The following is a 14450-nucleotide window of genomic DNA, read 5'->3' as shown; positions in this document are numbered from 1 at the left end:
CAGGCGACAGGGTGGCAGAGCTGGGGGCCCTGAGTGTCTCGTGGTTGGCAAACCGGACCACACCGGAATCTCCTAGTCGCAGGCGGTGACTACCGGGCCCCCACCCATGGCTGGGGCACGTCCCAGCCCCAGGAGGTCGCAGGAAACTTTACCCCCGCGCGGGGCCGAGCCAAGCCTCCGCGTCCCCTGTCGCTTGCGGGCCGTCCCCCTGCTCCTCCCCCTCCCCCGGTCCTCGCCCTCCCTGCCGCTCCCTCCTCCCTCCCCTCCCTCCCCCCCTCCCCTCCCTCCCCTCCCTCCCCTTCCCCTCCCCCTCGCCCGGCTGGAGGCGGGCAGGTCCGGGCGGGACCGCGCCTCTGCCCACAGCCCCGCGCTCCCGGCCGGGTGTCGCCGCCGCGCCCCGCGGGAGGAGCGGCCGAGCCAGGCCCGGCGGAGCGAGCGGCCGGCGCAGATGAAGTTGGGCGCGCGCGGAGCCCGGAGCAGGGGAGCGGCGGAGCGGGGAGCCGCCCGCATCTAGAGACCGCTCGGTGCGCCATGGAGCTCGGGGGCCCGGGGGCGCCGCCGCCGCCGCCAGTGCTGCTGCCGCCGCTGCTGCTGCTGCTGGGCGCCGGCCTCCTGCCCGGTAAGTTTGCGAGCGCCGGGCGGACCCCCTTCCGCCCGGTTCAGGGCGGCCTCGGGCCTCGGGAACCCGAGGAAGGGAGGCTCCCGGCTGCGGTCCCGGCCGCGGGTGCGCGCAACGGGGCGGCCGCGGAGGCTGCCCACCCCCGGGGCGCCCAGGCTGTCCCGCAGCGCGAGCCGAGCCCGGCGAGGAAGGAGTTGACTCACCGGCGATGGGGGACGGGGCTTTGGGTGGGTGTGAGGTGCTGCTTCTGTCGCTGGACCGAGAAGCTCCAACTTGGATGGAGAGAGGCCCGGCCCTTCTCGCCGCCCGGCATTTATTCATTCTGCCAAATTCCCCCCCAGACTCCCGCGCACCGCCCCCTCCCCTGGGCCCGCGATTTGGGGGATCAGAGGGGTGACCTCAGCCCTTGGAAGGGCCCCCCAGGAAGTTCAGGCTCCCTCCTCCCGTCCCCTGGGAGGCCACTTTGCTCTCGAAGGGTGAGTGGAGGGAATTTAACCCCTCTCCCCGCCTCACTGCCGGAGGGACAAGAAGAACAAGCCTGGGGCTCTGGGCTGGAGTGAAGGGTCCTGGGGTCTAGGATCCCAGGGGGCCTTGAAAATGCCCTCCTGAGGTCCTGTCCGCGAGTCAGTGCAAAGAGCAGGGTGGCAGGGGTCTTCTGTCCCCCTCCTCAAACCCCTCCATCATGCAGTGGCCCCAGGCGACCAGGAAGTCCTAGGACCACAGATGGGCCAGTGGGCTGGGCTGGACGAGGGGACCCCCTCCCCAGGCCCGCTTCAGACCTGGTCATTGAGAGCAGGCTGTGTGTGTCTGTCCGAGAACACAGGGTGCTGTGTTCACTGTCAGGGCCTGGGCTTCCAGTGCCGTTTAGGCGCCAGGGCACGGTTCTCCCTGGGTGATGGCTTGGGGCTGCTGCAGCCCCAGGAAACAGGCTCTCGGTGGCCAGACCCTCACTCCCCTTCCTCCATATCCCTGCCTGGCCTGCCCCCACTGCCCCTTGTCCCTTCATGTCATGCAGTCACCGCCACCTTGCGCTCTGAGGCAAGGGTCTCAGGACTCTGCTAGCATTTAGAGGTGCAGCACCCTCCCACAGCCACGGTCCCACGGGGAGGCTTCCGAATGGGCTCCTTGGTGTCAGTGGTCCACGTTCATGGGGAGGCCAGGTGCTGGGGAGGCCCCTCTGCAGAAGTTGCATTATAGACCCGGGGGAGGAGGAGAAACTGGCCGCACGTAGGGCAGCATGTGCAAAGGTCCTGGGGTAGGAGGGCTGAGCCCTGAGGACCCAGAAGGGAGACCAGGGGCTGAGCATGGCCTGGCGGGAGGCCGGAGGGGCAGCTAGGATGGCCACCGTCCCCTGCCCTGGAGTGGCACACCTGCTTGTCCCCGCAGCCAGCAGCCACGTGGAGACCCGGGCCCACGCGGAAGAACGGCTGCTGAAGAAGCTCTTCTCTGGCTACAACAAGTGGTCCCGGCCCGTGGCCAACATCTCGGATGTCGTCCTTGTGCATTTCGGCCTGTCCATTGCACAGCTCATTGACGTGGTAGGTGCCAGGGCTGGGGTGGGGGGACCTCCGGGTGGGGCTGCCACATGTGGACCTGAAGGAAGCACCATGTCAGGGAAGAGGCTGGCCTGGGGGTGGCCCCAGGGCTGGGGGAGCCTGGAGGAGCGGGGAGGGCCGTGTGTGTGTCCGAGCCCTGCACAGCCAGTGGGAGGCAAGGCAGGTTCTGTGCAGCCGCCCCAGGCCCTGGCCTTTCCACCCCCTCCGCAGGGGGTCAGAGCCACCACCCTCAGAAGCAGAAAACAGCTCTGCAGACCCAGTGACAGAGCTGCAGGGGCTTTTGTGTGAATTGTGGCACCGAGTCGGGGAGGGGCTGCGGTGCCCTGGCAAGACCCTGACCTCGACCTGGTTTAGGAGGCCCCACACTGTCCACCGGTCTGGGACAGGTGTCCTGGCGAGTCAGGCTGTCCATCGGGGGTGTGTTGACCTTCTCAGTTGAGGACCAAGGAGGCTACTGGGGAGAGGCTGTGAGTCCAGCTTCCGAGTGGCCACAGCTCTGGGGGAGCTGGGCATCCAGCCAGGGTGGGGCCGCCCTGTGGGTCTGACAGCTCGGGGCAGCGTCCCCAGGGCCTTGGCATGTGGGCTCCGGCTGGCGGGGAGGGGGCCTGGGGAGCCCGCTTCCCTGGCCCCTCGGAGGTGCGCAGCGGCTGGGTTGGGCTGGAGCCTCCACACGAGGACCCACAGGCAGCTCTGGCCCCACGGAAGGAGCTGGGACTGGTCCAGCCACAGGGCCAGGCGGTGTCTCCACCCGCCTCCCCCACTCCTCTGCTGGGACCCCACCCCCAGGTAGGCCCCGTGAGGGCAGAGCCTCCCGCTCTGGAGTCTGGAGGCCCTGGTTGGTTCCAGGCTCGTGCCCGGCATGTTGGTGACCCTTGGTGCCCTGATCTTCTCACCTGAGGAACGGGTGAGGGGGACGGTGCCATCTGGGGCTGAGCGAGCAATGTTGGTCTGAGGGGCTTTGGGAGGTGGGAGGGGCTGTGGCCACATTCGCGTGGACAGGAAGGGCCGCGCGTGGGCCCCCTTAGCAGAGACCCAGTCAGTCATGCCGTCCAGGCCCGTGACCTCAGACCTCCTGGAACCAGCCTCAGGCGCTCCCTGTAAGGAACTCCTGGCTGGGGTGCAGCTGGAAGGCAATGTGAGATCGTGGGGTTCCGCCACCGCTTGCAAATGCTGTTCCCGGTGGCGGCCGTGGCCGCGTGTTCTGGGCCGGCGGCACCCCGGCCTGGCCTCCCGCCTGAGCTCCCGGGGCTGTCCCATCGCCCCCATATTGCCACGTCTCCCGAGTTTGTCCAGGAAAGACTGGGCCTGGAGCACGACAGCTCCCAGATGCCGGCCAGGGACCCGCCCGAGGCCCCAAGGATGGGAGCCGCTGCCGGGCTCTGCTGTCCGTGGACATGCCTGCGCACGCGTGTGTGCAGGTGCTCGTCCTGGGAGCTGACCTCTGTGGAAGGGGCCGCCCCTCGCCTCTCTCTGCCCGGCTCTTTGTGGGGCCCGGGTGTTTGCGGCAGGTCTGTGCCCAGGGCTGAGCGCATGAACGTGCAAGTTCACGTTCATGCCTGCCGAGGAGGCTGAGGAATCCCTGGGTGCTTCTGGGTCCCGGGCTGATGTTTCCCGCCCCTGAGTATGCGGAGGGCACGTCACACGGGTGCCTGGGGGACAGCTGCGGGGCGGGGGGGACAGACAGGCACGTGGGGAAGGAGGCCAGGCCCCGCCACCTTGAAGCCTGTCCTGAGCCTGGGGTGGGGGAGGGGCAGGGCAGGGCAGGGCTGCCCAGAGGGAAGGGCAGGCGCAGGGCGAGGGCCGCACTGCGGGACTGCTCTGCCGAAGTCCTTGGATGAGGTGTCCGGGCCCCGCTCAGGTCACACTGATCCAGCATCCTCCGGCGGCCTGTCCCAGGTGGCCCTGCCGGAGAGCAGGCCAAGGGCAGTGCCAGGGCCGCTCCCGTGGCCTGTCCCCTGGGGGAAGCACGGGGAGGCCTTTGGACACAGCCCCACCCCCGACCTGGTCCAGGCTCGGGCGTTTTTCTTGCTCCACTGGCCTTGGGTGTCCTTGGCCTCAGCAGTTGTCCCCGTGGCCTGCGTGTCTCAGGTCTGGGGCGGGTGAGCGCAAAGATTGGGCCTGCAGAGCAGGAAGAGTCTTGTCAGGGAGCCACTCCCCGTGCCCTGTGTCCAGACCCTGTGCCACCACCTCGGGTCCCCGCAGGCACCTGCTCTCTGAGGGGTCCTCTCATCATCAGCTGCCGAGCACCCCGACCCCAAGCCTGGGCCAGGAGCCAACCCCCGCCCAGCCCCGCTCTGAGTGGTTGTGGTGTGGCTGTGGTTCCTGGAGGTCAGCTCAGCAGCCCCAGAGCAGGGCGTGAGGACTCTGAGGCTTTCTGTCCCCACAGACCCCTGCGTCCCCGCACCCGGGCTCCCTTCTCCTGTCTGCACTCCGGGAACGGGACCGAGGAAGGCCATGGAAGCGGGGGTGCAGGAGGGAGGGGGGAGACTGGAAGGGACCTCAGGGTGCATGGTCCGCTCTGTGCGCTGGGACAGGTGGCCTCCCAGTGACCTGGGGATGAGCCTGCCGGGCCTCTGCTCGCACCTCACTTGTTCAGCCCCTTGCTGTCCACCTCCAGGGCCTGAGGCTCGGGTCCTAGATGGGCAGTTGGACCAGGGCCCTGCTTGGCCAGTGAGTAGGGTGGCTCTGGGGTAGTGGGAGGGGCGTGCCAGCTCACCAGGGCCCTTCTGCAGGGCAGCTGCCTGGCCAGGCGGGCGGGGCCCTGGGAGGGGTGCAGGTGGGCAGCTGTGACGTCGTCCGAACCCTGCCCTCCTTCTCTTCCTGGAGAAGCTCGGGAGGCCTTGTCCCCGCGGCCCTGAGTCTCCTCCGGCCGCCATCCTGGGCTTGGTTGCCTTCAGGGACGAGGCGCTCTCTCCCTCCTGAGCTCCCCCACTCCCTAGGGTCAGCTCCTGGCTGTCCCTGTGGGCGAGGAAACTTTGTCGCCCACCCGAGGGTCACCTCCTCCTCTCCTCCGTGTCCCAGGATGAGAAGAACCAGATGATGACGACCAACGTGTGGGTGAAGCAGGTGAGTGGGAGGACCTCCCCCCCGGCCCCCCGGCGCCCTCCCACCCCCCCACCCCACCTCTCTCCTCCCCTCCCCCAGGAGTGGCACGACTACAAGCTTCGCTGGGACCCTGCTGACTACGAGAACGTGACCTCCATCCGCGTCCCCTCCGAGCTCATCTGGCGGCCTGACATCGTCCTGTACAACAAGTGAGCCGGGCGCTTGGCGGGCAGGCCTGGCAGGGGCCTGACCCCTGCGGTGCCCCAGCCCCGCGGCTCCTGTGAGACGCTGAGCAAGAGGCTGGCATGTGTGTGCGGCCCCCTTGGCGCCAGGGTCCAGGCTGAGCTTGGGGGGAGGAAGAGGGAGCAGCGGAGGGTGTTGGCGGCGGGGCGGGGAGAGGGGGGCGGGACACAGCAGCACAGACACGGCGGGGGGTGGGGCTCAGTCTCTCTCCTGGGGCCGGGACGGGTCGGAGCCCTTCCCAGGATGACTGGGGCCCTGCTGCTGCGGCTCCCCTGGGATCTGGAGTCATTTCCGGGCTCTGTCCCTGGCAGGGACGTGGCCCCAGCACACACAGCTCAACTGGAACAAAGGGCAGCTGCCTGGGGAGCTCTGGGAAGGGGAGAGGAAGCCCCAGAGCACCTGCCTGGCCCGGCTCGTGCCCTGCCCTTCCCTCTGTGCTCGCAGCTCCTGCACAGACGTCACCGAAGTCCCCAGGCCCCGGCTCATCACACTCCAGCAAACAAAGCCTCTGTCTGGGCCTTGCGTCCGGGCTCCTGTGAAGCTGAGATGAAATCTGATTGTTTGAGGATGTCTCTGTGCTGGGGACCCAGGGTTTTACGGGCACGGCCGTGGCAAACAGTGGACTCCAGCGGACCGGTGTCCTTGAACTTGTCCTTCCCGGGACCCTCGTGTGGTCCCTGACCTTGGGGCAGCCTGACGTCCTCTCGTGTCCCCCGGCTCTGCTGTGTCACTGCCGGGCCAGCTCCCTCTGAACCGGATCCGCGCTGGCAGATCCAGACTCGGCCCAGGCGGCAGAGCCCCCGCCGCACTTACAAAGAAAGCCCACGGAGTGCTGGCTTCCCTCCGACCTCAGCGTCTGCGCGCAGCCCCCTGCCTTCCCAGCAAGACCCCAGCGCTCTGCACAAAAGCCCCTCCTGGGCCCCCGGGCTTGGGGCTGACCTACAAAATGCTGCTATTTGATTAAGAACGATCGGGCTCCTCTTCCAACTGAATTGATTCCACTAATGGTAGCGGGCAGAGTGGCTGCACGGGAGGGAGCTCAGAGATGATTTTTGGGGCTGCGTTAAGTGGGGGGGTGTCAGCTTGTCAGGTGGAGGGCGGGTCAGGCTCTCCGCTCTCCCTCTGAAAGCTACCCTGGGGTCCTCCAGCCCCTGGTCTCCCTGGGTCCACACTCAGCTCTCCCAGCCGCCTGGCCCCCCAGGACCTACCGCTAATCTGCCAAAGTGGCTCTTTGATCCAGAGAAGGTACCAGGAGCACTTGTGCTCCGGGACCAGCAGAACATCCCTAGGTAGGATGGTACCAATGGCAAAGCCGCTCTGGGATCCCAGCAGACCCCACAGGACGGCAGCCCTGGAGGCGGGGGGCCACCCCCAAATCCCCTCCTTCTCTCACCTCCTTGCCCAGACATGTCGGGTAGTGGGCTACACCCCCAGCTTCTCTCGGGGGCTGTGATGGACACTGAGGCCCTCGGATGGGGCTGGGTCTCGGGGCTGGTGGCTGATACTGGCCCGGCCGTGGCCACTGAGGAGGCCCGTTGCCAGGGGCAGCGGGTGGCTACTGGCCAGGCCCGTGTGCCCTTGAGCGTGGCCAAGGGGTGCTCCCAGGCTGCTGGGTGAGGAGCGGGGGCGGCTTTTCTAAAAGCTCTGGGGCACCCCTTCGAGGTCGGGGATGTGCCTGAGACCATGCTGTACCCTGGGGTCTTCCCTATGCCAGCCCTTCAGGCAGCGGGTCCCACGCAGATGGGCATCTAACTCCTGGAGCGGGAACCTGGGCTGCCCGGGGGGGCTCCCTCTCTCCCACCCAGCGTGGGCCGCGGCTCCCTGTGGCAAGCCCAGTTGGGTGGTTCTGTCCCGCTGTCCATTCCTCCTGGGCTTCCTGGGGACACAGCTCTGTGGGGTGGTGCTCTGTCCCCTGGCACGGGGAGCCAGCTGTGCAGAGAGGGACGGGACTTTGTGTGGTGGCGACAGCTTTCCCTGGGACGAGCTGCTCCTTCCTGGGGCTGCTGGGCGGCTGGGTCCCACATGCAGAGCGAAGGACTGGCCCTGGGCCCCGTGAGGACCTTGCTGGGGTTGGCCGCGCCCTCGGCACGGGAGCGCAAAGACAGAGCATGGTGGCCGCTGTCCAGTGGTCCTCGGTCCTGGGACCAGCTGTCCACGGAGTGTCCTCAGGCAGGAGAAGAGGCGTCCGTCCACATCTCAGAGCTGAAGTTGCAGGGCTGCCTGAGGGCCTGGGTCCACCCCTCAGTGGGCGCCAGACATGGTCCGAGTGGCCCCTGCAGCCCAGGCCACACCCGCTCGGGACCGAGAGGAGAGTGGCTGACTCTGGGGGCCGACAGGGCTCTCGGGGGCTGTGGGCAGGTGTCCCTGTGTCCTCACTTCTCATCCTGCCGACGTGCTCCCCGGCCCCCCTCCCACCCCTGTGGGTGACTTTGGAGGAGAAAATCGAGGGCCCGTGGCCATCCGGAGGCCCAGGCCCGGGGCTGGTGCTCTGCCCACCAGGGGAGGGGCCGGGACGGCAGCCCCGAGTACTGGCGCCTCCCAGGCCTGCGCACAGGCGCCTCAGACAGGAGGGCCGATGGCCTGGAGTGTGACAGATGGGGTCCAGGTCCAGCTCGGGGACGCGGGGGGCGGGGCAGCGGCACCCAGTCTTTGCCTCAATGGGCCCTGGAGCCCTCGCCTGTGCAGGAAGGGGGGTCCTTCCCACCTCTGAGTTTGGGGCTCGGTAGGGAGGGAGCAGGGCGGGCTCAGCGTCACCGACACGCCCGGTCTGGAGCCGGTGGTGGCTTCTGCCCAGCCCCAGGGGGAACCACAGGGTCCCCAGGGCCCTCGATGCGGCCCGGGCGGCCTTTCCAGCCCACAGTCGGGCATCCCCTGCAGCCAGCGTGGGCGTCGGGCAGCGTCCGGGCGGCGTGTCGCCCCGGGGGAGGGCGGCAGGCGCCTCACGTGGCTCTCTCTCCGCGCAGCGCCGACGGGGACTTCGCCGTCACGCACCTGACCAAGGCCCACCTCTTCCACGACGGGCGCGTGCAGTGGACGCCCCCCGCCATCTACAAGAGCTCCTGCAGCATCGACGTCACCTTCTTCCCCTTCGACCAGCAGAACTGCACCATGAAGTTCGGGTCCTGGACCTACGACAAGGCCAAGATCGACCTGGTGAGCATGCACAGCCGCGTGGACCAGCTGGACTTCTGGGAGAGCGGCGAGTGGGTCATCGTGGACGCCGTGGGCACCTACAACACCCGCAAGTACGAGTGCTGCGCCGAGGTGTACCCCGACATCACCTACGCCTTCGTCATCCGCCGCCTGCCGCTCTTCTACACCGTCAACCTCATCCTGCCCTGCCTGCTCATCTCCTGCCTCACGGTGCTGGTCTTCTACCTGCCGTCCGAGTGCGGCGAGAAGGTCACGCTCTGCATCTCGGTGCTGCTCTCGCTCACCGTCTTCCTGCTGCTCATCACCGAGATCATCCCGTCCACCTCGCTGGTCATCCCGCTCATCGGCGAGTACCTGCTCTTCACCATGGTCTTCGTCACTCTCTCCATCGTCATCACCGTCTTCGTGCTCAACGTGCACCACCGCTCCCCGCGCACGCACACCATGCCCGCCTGGGTCCGCCGCGTCTTCCTGGACCTCGTGCCGCGCCTGCTGCTCATGAAGCGGCCGTCCGTGGTCAAGGACAACTGCCGGCGGCTCATCGAGTCCGTGCACAAGGGGGCCGGCGCCCCGCGCTTCTGGCCCGAGCCCCCGGGCGAGCCGGACAGCGGCCCCGCGCCGCCGCCGCCGCAGCCCTCGCCGGGGCCGGGCCCCCCTCCCGCCGGCCCCCGGGCCCCGGGGCTCGCCAAGGCCAGGTCCCTGAGCGTCCAGCACGTGTCCAGCCCCAGCGAAGCGCCGGAGGGCGGCGTGCGGTGCCGGTCTCGGAGCCTCCAGCCCTGCGTTCCCCGAGGGGAAGGCGCTGCCCAGGCCGACGGCCCGGCGCACGACGACGACGCCACCGCCGCCGCCGCCACCGCCGCCCCGGCCTCTCTGACCAAGGCCCCCTCGGCCGAGCTCCCGCCCCCAGACCAGGCCTCCCCCTGCGAATGCAAGTGCAGGAAGGGGCCCGGGGTCCCCAGCACGGCCCTCCAGGCCCCCCGAGCCAGAGCGCCGCCCCCGCCCCTGTCTCCGGCCCTGGTGCGGGCGGTCGAGGGCGTCCAGTACATCGCGGATCACCTGAAGGCGGAAGACACGGACTTCTCGGTGAGTCCCTGCCGCGGCCGCGGCGCTCGGGGCCCACTGCCCTATCCACTCTGAGGGAGGGCGCGGCGCGGCTGGCGAAAACCCCAGAAACCAGGGCCCAGACCCGGCCGCTCAGGCTGGGGCCCCTGCCTTGCCTGCTCCCCCTTCCCAAGCCTCCAGCACCAGCCAGGGGCCTTGGGGCGGCAGCGCAGTCGGTCGGCAGGGTGGATCTCGGGGTGTTCCCTTTGAGCCTCAGGGCCAGGGAGTCTGCAGCCGGGGTTGGGGGCCAGCAGCACCCTCTGTACCTGGAGAGCGCCTCCCTCTGACCTCGGCCCAACACTGCGCCCCTGGGCCCCTGGGTGGCGGCTGGGGCGTCTGGGCTCTGCAGTTGGGGTGAGAGGCACGGAGGAGAGCCAGGAAGGGGCCGCGTAGCCTGGGGAGGAGGGGCGTTCAGGCCCAGGACACAGCCCTGCCCCTCTGGCAGCACCCCCACGCCAAGCTGGGCAGACCAAGCATGGGGTCCAGGCGGGGTGCAGGGTGGGTGCTCAAATGCGGCTGAGACTGGGGCCCTGTGGAGCCGGGAGGGCTGGGGCTGCTCCTTGAGGCCCGGGCTCTGCCGGCCACATCTTGGGGTGCCTGCAAAGGGGGTGCCAGGCTGATGGCCCAGCCCCTATTGTTCAGGGCAAAGGTCGGGGAGGGGGGAGGGCACTGGTCGGGCCGCTTGGTCTTGCTGACCTACTGCTCAACCTGGGCATCGGTCCTGCCGCGTCAACCTTGCTCCACGTCCGCTTCCTCCTGGCCGTCACACGGGCCCCCGGAGCGGGCGAGACCCTCTTGTTCCCTCCCCGAACCTCCTGGTCCTTGGCCTCCTTGGGGGATGGCTGCGGTCGTTTACGGGACACGTGTGATCCCTGGAGACCGTCATTCTGTAGCCGAGGCCCCCCAGCAGGGAGCCGGTCTCCCAGTCACCCTCCTGAATCCCAAGGGGCTGTGAGGCATGTGGGGGTTTCTGGAAGGTTCCGCCTGGGGCCGTTTTGCTGCCGGCTCTTGCCACTCTGACCCTGCTGTGCGGGTCTGGGGGCTGCTGAGCAGAGATCTCAGCCGTCCTCTGCCCCGGCGGGCCCCTCGTCCCCAGACCCCCCCACCCGCCTCGCGGCCCCACTGTTGTGACCTCGTTCTGGCTCCGTTCTGGTTCTGAGCGTCATCCGGGCTTTGGGGAACAGCCGACGTCACAGGACCCGGCCCGGGATGGGGCGGTGGCGGCTTTGTCCGCGAGCGTTTCATCTTCCGAGGGGCGGTTGAAAGGCAGCGCGGAGGCCGCCCCCCCCCGCCGGGCCGCTCCCTGGAACAGCGGTCCGGCGCGCGCGCGTCTAAGCGACCCCGTTGGCTCCTGTTTCCTGAGAATAAACGCGGCCCTTTCAGCTCTGGCTTAAAACCGTCACGATGCCTCCGATTACTTTAAAAAATCAGAGCAGAAAACGGCATGAAGAATCCTCAAAACGGGGGAGCCGCACCCGCCCTCGCCCAGGCCTGAGGGCGCTGTCAGTGTCCAGATGGCCTGAGCTCGGGCTGTGTCCTTCCTGGTCACTCAGGTGCCCACTGCTGTCCACCCAGACCCGCCTGCGGCCTCCTGAGGCTTTGCCCCAGGTCACCCCAGGTGGAGGTGTAGCTGTGGCCGGACCCCCGTCGCCCTGGGGCTCAGTGTCCCCATCTGTGGATGGGCCATAGGGCCCCCTCCTCGCAGGGTCCATGGGCGCGACGGCGGGGGCCGTGCCCAGAGCTCCCTCCAGCTGCCCTCTGGCCTCAGGGTCTGTGTCCCACCTCGCTCCCAGGGTCCCGCCCCTGACCCCTGTGCAGCCCCCCGTCCATCTGGCAGCTGCTCTTCGCAGGGTCTGCCCGCAGCACAGGGCTGTGCCTGCCTCTCACGTGTGACCTTCTCCTTCGAGGGGCCTTAGGGACAGACTGAGAAACCCCACGGACCTGTGAGGGGCCTTGGGACCCAGGGGCAGCCACGCGAGCCCCTCCCCCAGGCTCTTGGTAGGGTCAGGCCCTGTTACCAGGATGCCCCCCGGGCCTCGCCCTGCACGGCCAGGGGCTGCGGGCGCCCCCGCCCAGGCCTCACTTGCTCCATCTGCAGATGGGGGTCTGCTCCCTGGTCCCCGTGCCCCAGCTTTAGCTGACCCGGAACGAGGTCACCGTGACAGCCGGACCCTGGCTTTCCTCCTCGGAGCTCAGGTACTAGGCCAGGCAGGTGCAGTCCCGGGGCCACGAGGCCAAACGCTGTCTCCCGTGGTGGCCCTGCGGTCCACCCCCCACGGAGGGCGTCGACCCCCCGCAGGCCAGAGTGTTTCTGCGTCCAGACGTCAGCTGGGCAGGTCGTGTCTCTGGGCCCTTCCCCGGCCGTCGCCTCAGACAGGAGGCCTGCGCCCTGGTGACCTTGGCTGCGGCAAGGCCTGAGGGTGGCGGCCCGGAGTGACCGTGTGTGTCGCCCGCAGGTGAAGGAGGACTGGAAGTACGTGGCCATGGTCGTCGACCGCATCTTCCTCTGGGTATTCGTCATCGTCTGTCTGCTGGGCACCGCCGGCCTCTTCCTGCCGCCCTGGCTGGCCGGCATGATCTAGGGGCCAGGGCGCCGGGTCGCAGCGGCTCTCGGGCTGTTCTCGGCTCTCCGCGGGGCTCCCCGCACGCGCCAGATTGCCCCCCTTCTTCTGCTGCGAGGCGGCCTTGGAGGAAGCTGCTGCCCCTGGGGGAGGCCGGCTCTGGGGCCGGTCAGGGCTTGTCCACATGCAGGGTGGTGTCCCTGCTGTCATTAAAGTGTATGGGGGGCATGGCAGCGTGGTGGCCTCCTGCCCATGTGCCCACCCTCGGCAAACTCTCCAGGGGCCACGACCCTCAGCCCCTCCCGGCCCCCCAAGCGCCCCCCACCTGGGTCCTCGAGGCCCAGGCACTGAGCCCGGCCTGGCCGCCCCCCACCTCCCCGCGCGTGGGCATCTTGGGTCCTTGGACCTGCTCTCTGACCCCAGAGGAGAGTCATTTGCCAGCAGATCCAAGCAGGGCATTTATTTCGGTCCTTCTGGGCAAATGAGTGAAAAGCCAGGTCTCGTGCCCATGGGGCCTTGGGGTGGAGTTGCTGGGTCTGGTCCTGCCTGGAGGAGAATCAGGGGGCAGGTCCCGTGGGGGAGGGGCCGCGGGCGCTGGGGAGTCTAGAAGTCCCCCTTCCAGGGGTGCTGGGGGTCTCGGGCAAGCACTTGTCAGGGCCCTGGTGACACCCCCCAGGCCCCCGTGGGCCCTGATCCTTGGCGAGGGGCCTGGTCCGGGTTCCTTGTCAATTCTCCAGGACACCCCGCCTGGGGGGCTCCCCTCTGCGCCCCGCCTGGGGGCTCCCCTCTGCTCCCAGCCTGGGGGCTCCCCTCTGCTCCCCGCCTGGGGGGCTCCCCTCTGCTCCCAGCCTGGGGGGCTCCCCTCTGCTCCCCGCCTGGGGGCTCCCCTCTGCTCCCAGCCTGGGGGGCTCCCCTCTGCTCCCCGCCTGGGGGCTCCCCTCTGCTCCCCGCCTGGGGGCTCCCCTCTGCTCCCAGCCTGGGGGGCTCCCCTCTGCTCCCAGCCTGGGGGGCTCCCCTCTGCGCCCAGCCTGGGGGGCTCCCCTCTGCTCCCAGCCTGGGGGGCTCCCCTCTGCGCCCAGCCTGGGGGGCTCCCCTCTGCTCCCAGCCTGGGGGCTCCTCTGGGCACAGACACGGGAAGGGCCTCTCTGACGTGGGCGCCACAATGAACCCCGTCCCTGAGGACATCTCATCCTCTGACTCAGGACCCTGTGGGGTGTGGTCCCTGGGGGGGCTCCCACACAGCCCAGGAGCCTCTGCCCACACCACACAGGGCTGCCCTGCCAGGAGGTGGGAGAGAGGTCCTGGGGCCCAGTGTCCCCCATCAAGGCTGAGCACCAGGCGGCATCTGCCGTGTCCCTGTGACCCTGGGAAGACTCGGCCCTGGATGCGGGTCAAGGGTGGCGCTGCCCCAGCTGTCCTGATTCCTCGGAACCCTCAGGCTCCAGGTGCCCCGGGGGAGGGGGTGAGCAGGACCTGGTGGCCACTCCCCCAGGAATGCCATCCGGTTGGAGGGCCCCTGCCCTCCCCCTCAGGGGGAGGGGACTCCCCCCCTATGATGGTCACACTCCCGCCTCTCGCCTCTCAGATCCCAGGGTCTCGGGGTGTGGCTGGCAGGTTGGAGCCCCGCGTCCCCCCCCCGCCCCCGCGTACTTGGGGGAACAGAATGAATAATTCAGTGAAGTTCAGACTGAGCTCCTGGTGAACTGAACACTGGCTGCCAAGGGCCAGCCGGGCGGCAAAGCTGGGGCAGCGGAGTGGGGTGTATGGGGGGGGTCGTAGCCCCCCCCAGCCGCCTGGGAAGCAGGAGCAGCCCCAGCACATTTAGGGCCTGGTCTGCCCAGCTTTGGTCGGCGCTCGCCTCCCCGGGGGTCCCTGGGGCCGGATCCAGGCACCGGGCACAAGCCCAGGCAGCCAGTTCAGCAGGACCCAGGACCGGGTGGCCACCGGCCCGAGGAAGCAGCAGGTTCCGCACGTAAGCGCCTCAATCCGCCTTATGTAAGTGGATCCAGCGCGGACGTGGGGCGGCCCAGCCACACACGCTCTTTTCTGGGTCGGGAGAGACCGGAGCCCCTTCTTGTTTCTGCTTCTCCTCCTTTGAGACTCAGACACGAGTCGGGAAACCGCACGCGGGGCGCAGCTCTCACGTCCCCTCCAGAGCCACCCCCCGGCCCT

At 68.9% G+C, this 14450-nt stretch overlaps 1 protein-coding gene across 1 annotated transcript; it reads left to right on the top strand.

The window, feature by feature from the left end:
- On the top strand, positions 532 to 12506 carry CHRNA4 (cholinergic receptor nicotinic alpha 4 subunit). Its single transcript, XM_021077821.1, has 6 exons — positions 532 to 619; positions 2006 to 2157; positions 5197 to 5241; positions 5320 to 5429; positions 8427 to 9699; positions 12174 to 12506. The coding sequence occupies exons 1-6, from the start codon at positions 532 to 534 to the stop codon at positions 12297 to 12299; spliced, it is 1794 nt and encodes a 597-aa protein (XP_020933480.1). The 3' UTR covers positions 12300 to 12506.

This window comes from Sus scrofa, chromosome 17 (genome assembly GCF_000003025.6).
Source record: "Sus scrofa isolate TJ Tabasco breed Duroc chromosome 17, Sscrofa11.1, whole genome shotgun sequence".
Lineage (NCBI taxonomy): Eukaryota > Metazoa > Chordata > Mammalia > Artiodactyla > Suidae > Sus > Sus scrofa.
This window is presented reverse-complemented; position numbering and strand designations above follow the sequence as displayed.